The sequence below is a fragment of the Acanthisitta chloris genome, unplaced genomic scaffold (genome assembly GCF_000695815.1).
Source record: "Acanthisitta chloris isolate BGI_N310 unplaced genomic scaffold, ASM69581v1 scaffold9530, whole genome shotgun sequence".
NCBI classification, from domain to species: Eukaryota; Metazoa; Chordata; class Aves; order Passeriformes; family Acanthisittidae; genus Acanthisitta; species Acanthisitta chloris.
Genome location: NW_008652189.1, coordinates 10,011 through 14,296, shown reverse-complemented (window position 1 = coordinate 14,296; position 4,286 = coordinate 10,011). Strand labels below are relative to the sequence as shown.

The window sequence follows — 4,286 nt, the reverse complement described above, 5'->3', positions numbered from 1 at the left end:
GGCTCTGTCCTCATGCTGAAGTGCTCAGAGTGGTTTTGGTTCTGTTTTTGTCATGTATAGGCTGACCATTATTTTGTCCTTTTTCTTTGTTTCTAGTTTAATTTCTTGCTGTGCACTCAAGGCAAAATTTGTTTGCTGTTTCCATAGTATTTATAGTTTTGTTGTGGTTGGTGTTTATTTGTTTTCATGTGCTGTGGTTCTTTTTAACTGTTGCAGGTGGTTTCAGGGGGGTTTGTTGATACCATTGGTGTGGTATCACTCTGTGAAGAATAACAAAGCCCCTAACATAATGGATTGCTAAGTGTGTTTTGATGTGGAGAGCAGACACTTTGGTGTGCAGCTTTTGGAAAATTAGCCTTCAGGCAATCTGTACCTCCACATGTGTGACACTCTGAGTAAGGGATATATCTGGATGAGAGAGAACTAAGGGCAGGAACTGAGGAGGAAGGTGAAAAAGAGGAGAAGTGAAAGGCACTGCTGTTAAATGGGAGGGTTTTTAAACACCCCCCCTAAAATCATACTTTGCTCTGTAAAAATGGGTGCTGTATACCAATGAAGTCAGAGTTTGAGGGATATAATAGAATGCAGTCATATAATTTTAAGTATTATGTTATTCCACGATAACTTCATATTATACCTGTTAACATGAGGGTGTTCAGCCTGGAGGAGTGTCGAGATTTTTTGTGGAGAGAGTGCTCAGGCATTGGAATGTGCTGCCCAGGGAGGTGGTGGATTCCCCATCCCTGGAGGTTTTCAAGCTGAGACTGGATGTGGCACTTAGTGCCATGGGCTAGTGACCACAGTAGGGCTGGACTTGATGATCTTGGAGGTCTTTCCCAACCAGGTTGATTTTCTGATTCTGTGATATTGTGTGCAGCTTCAAAACTAATTGTTTAATATCTTTCCTTCTTTTCTAGATTCTGGTGGCAGCAGGAGAGTACTGACCTGGCATGGAAGTGAAAACATCATTCAGCAAAGCCAGTAGGATTCCTGAACCTGTATCCACGTTAATTAATGAAGAATTTGTCCTGGTTCATCAGCAATCTGAAGACACCTCTGGAAAAGATGAAAAACCTCAGCTAAAGGTTAACTATAACTTGCTACACAAGATTTGTATTGATTGAAGTATTGCCACTTCTTTTCACTATTTAATTAACCATTGAATTAAAGATACTTGTGTGTGCTTGAGGAGACTCGAAGGCTGTAATTTTTGTCCTTATTATCAATGAAATTAACAGCCTGAATTAAGCAAATCTGTCCAAAAGTGGCAGTTCAGGTTTACTTTTAAGAACTTATTTGAGGTTTAGCTTTGTTAGTATTCTGTAGATTTATACATTAGTAAAGGGCTAAAAGGTTCTGATTTATACATTAGTAAAGGGCTAAAAGAATTTCAAAGAATGAGCTTTGGATTAAAGCTTGAGAAACATTCTTTATTAGGGATCAGACACTCTGAATGTTATCTTAAAACCATGTACTCAGGCTGCATAGGAGTAGACCACAGAGGGTCTTGGGTTTTAGTTTTTAATGTAGTTTTCCTGCTTAGTGCTACTTTAGGCATGACTAAGACCGTTCCTGAAAGCTTTGTGCTTCTAAATAGCAGAATATTTTAGCACTTGAGTGACAGCTGATGGGGTAATTACAGATTTCCCCACTTGAGCTGGAGTAGCTCATTTACTGGTTTTGGTCTGCTTGGAACAATAGGAATTTGTTCCCCTTGAAATGACAGTAAGTGCTCAGTGTGTCTTTGGCAGCTATTTGCAGCTGATAGTTTGTGTCTGTATTGAGCACTGGCTGCTGCTTTAGTCTGGAGAGGGATCCAGGAGGGAGCTTGGGCCATGGGTTTTCTGTGTCTGCCAGCCTGGTACTTGTGCAAGGCTGTGTTTTTTTAATGGGAAGCATGTCTTGCCTTTTTCTTGCCATTTCCTTAGACTTACACCTCTCATGTGTGGGGCAGTTGGTGAAACAGCTGAACTGGACTGGATATACCTAAGAAAGTGAAATCTTCTTTAAGACTAGTTTTCAGCAAACTCTGTTGCTCTTTGCTCTGAATGGAGGGTCAAAATACACAAACCTGTGATTGTAAGAGAGGGTTGTAGTTTTTTGCTGGATGGTTGTTGGATTAGCAGTGAGTACATGTGCATTATATGGAATGGGATGTGACACTTGATCATATTTGATTTCATTGTGTTGATTCTTCCTCTGTTGTCTTGTCTGGCAAAGTTTCTTAACTTCTACAATGAGTAATTTTCATTACTGAAAAATAACACTGGAAGCAAAGCTACAAGTACCTTTAAAAATGTCATCTCCTTCTGCTTGCAGGTGTTTTCAAATGGAGATGATCAGCTGGAGAAGGCAATGGAAGAGATACTGAGGGATTCTGAGAAAGACCAAAATGTCACTGCTCTGCAGGAAGGTTCCAGTGATGGCAGCACCAGGGCAGATGGGTCAGCAGGGCAGAGTAACCAGCCATCTCTGCACCTTGTGTTGGACCCCTCTACTACAGGTAGTGCCCAAGTGCTTCCCCCTTACTCATGCATGGCAGGTTTGGTCTTCAGGCGATTTCAAGTTACAACTGATATAAAGCTTTCTGGAACTTCACTCCAGAATCACTCTGGAGAGTACCCTGGGGCCTCCTCTTCTTACTGGTTGAGCATTATAGACAGGAGTAGATTATTTTCAGCATCTTCAATGTCTGAAGGGGCTGCAGGGAAGCTGGAGAGGGACTCTGTTAGGAACTGCAGTGACAGGACAAGGAGTAATGGGGATAAATGGAAAAAGGGAAGTTTTTGTGGCAGAATAAGAGAGTTTATGTGAAGTGGAAACACCCATCTCTTAATTGCATGTGTGCTCTGTTTATGAGAAACTTACCCTACTGGCTCCCTGTTTGATGTGCTTCAAACAGGACACAGCTCTTGGCCTGAATGAACAAAGGAATCCTTGTAGATGCCTTCCCTCCCCAACTCCACCCCAACAGGAATAATTCAGCTTTGCAACCTGTATGAGTCTTAAGTGTTATGGCAATAGCAGCTCTAGTGATAAGGAAAGAGATAATAGTGCAGATGACTTGGAAAGGTTTCATAGAATGTCAGGGGGTTGGGATGGACCTTAGAGATGATCCAGCCCCAAGCCCTGCCCTGGGCAGGGACACCTCCCAGCAGAGCAGGTTGCTCAAGGCTCATCCAACCTGGCTGTGAACACTGCCAGGGTTGGGGCAGCCACAGCCTCCCTGGGCAACCTGGGACAGTGTCTCACCACCACAACAGGGAAAACTTCTGCCTAAGATCTAATCTAAATTTCCTTCTTTCAATTTATCCCCATTACTCCTTGTCCATGCTGTGTTCCAGTGCTGCTAAAGAGAATTCAGGGGCATTTTGTCCCCAAGCCACACTTGGAAACAGGTGTTAGGTTAGAATAGGCTTCATGTTAATATGAGGCTGCCAAATGAGTTGCTTACTGTTGGAACTCAACTGTCAACTTAAGTCCATTCCTAGAGAATGTAGGAGATTTTGCTATGGAAATCATTCAGAGAAACACTGTAAAAATCAAAGCAAATGGTTCAAGAAGCTGTTTTTCCTTTTCAGAAATCTCTGCACCAAGGCCAACGTCTCCCAGTGAGCCCCTGGAAGAGGACAGTGTGTTGTTTAACAAACTGACTTACTTAGGCTGCACTAAGGTGTCAGCCCCTCGCAATGAGCCAGAAGCTCTCCATGCCATGGCAAACATGAAGGCCTCAAGTCAAGCCCCTTTACCTGTAACACTCTATGTTCCAAACATTCCAGAAGGCTCTGTAAGGTAAGACACAAGTGTTTGGTTTGTTACTTAAGCAGACACACAAGAGGTGGTTTCTGACTTTGTTGCTTGCCCAGAGAAGTAGAATTGATGGATTTATGCCTGAAGTTCTTGCTGAAGACAGTCTGAAGCAACAAGATGTGCTCACATTTCCCATGCAGTGCATAGCTGGTGGGAGCAGTTGCCAGCAGAAACTTCTCTTCCTACTTGTGTCTCTGGTCAACTATGATGATAAGAGATTGTGGAAAGGGAGAGGTGATAATACCTGTGCTCTGTCAACCTCCAGAGTCTGTAACCAGCTCCAGGGGACACACACTGAGCCAGCAGGAGTCCTGCTGGCTTGGGTTAGCTCCCTGAGTGTCCCTCTCAGGCTGGCTGTGTGTCCAGCCATGGCTGTGCAAAGCCAGCCCTCACCCGTGTCTGCCTCATGGTGCAGATGCTGACAGTCTCTGGATACTGGAAAACATTTTCTTTCCCCACATGAGAATGGTCTTTTC

General features: G+C 43.4%; 1 protein-coding gene across 1 annotated transcript in view; it reads left to right on the top strand.

Annotated features, from left to right (window-relative positions):
• Positions 1-950: 950 nt before the first annotated feature.
• LOC103803740 (rab GTPase-activating protein 1-like) overlaps positions 951-4,286 on the top strand; it is a gene marked incomplete at its 3' end in the record, with an annotated part of 12,965 nt that continues 9,629 nt past the window's right edge. The window contains exons 1-3 of the mRNA XM_009076315.1: positions 951-1,085; positions 2,320-2,503; positions 3,582-3,792. Of these exons, the coding sequence (XP_009074563.1) occupies positions 951-1,085; positions 2,320-2,503; positions 3,582-3,792 (530 nt within the window). The remainder of the gene's footprint in view (positions 1,086-2,319; positions 2,504-3,581; positions 3,793-4,286) is intronic.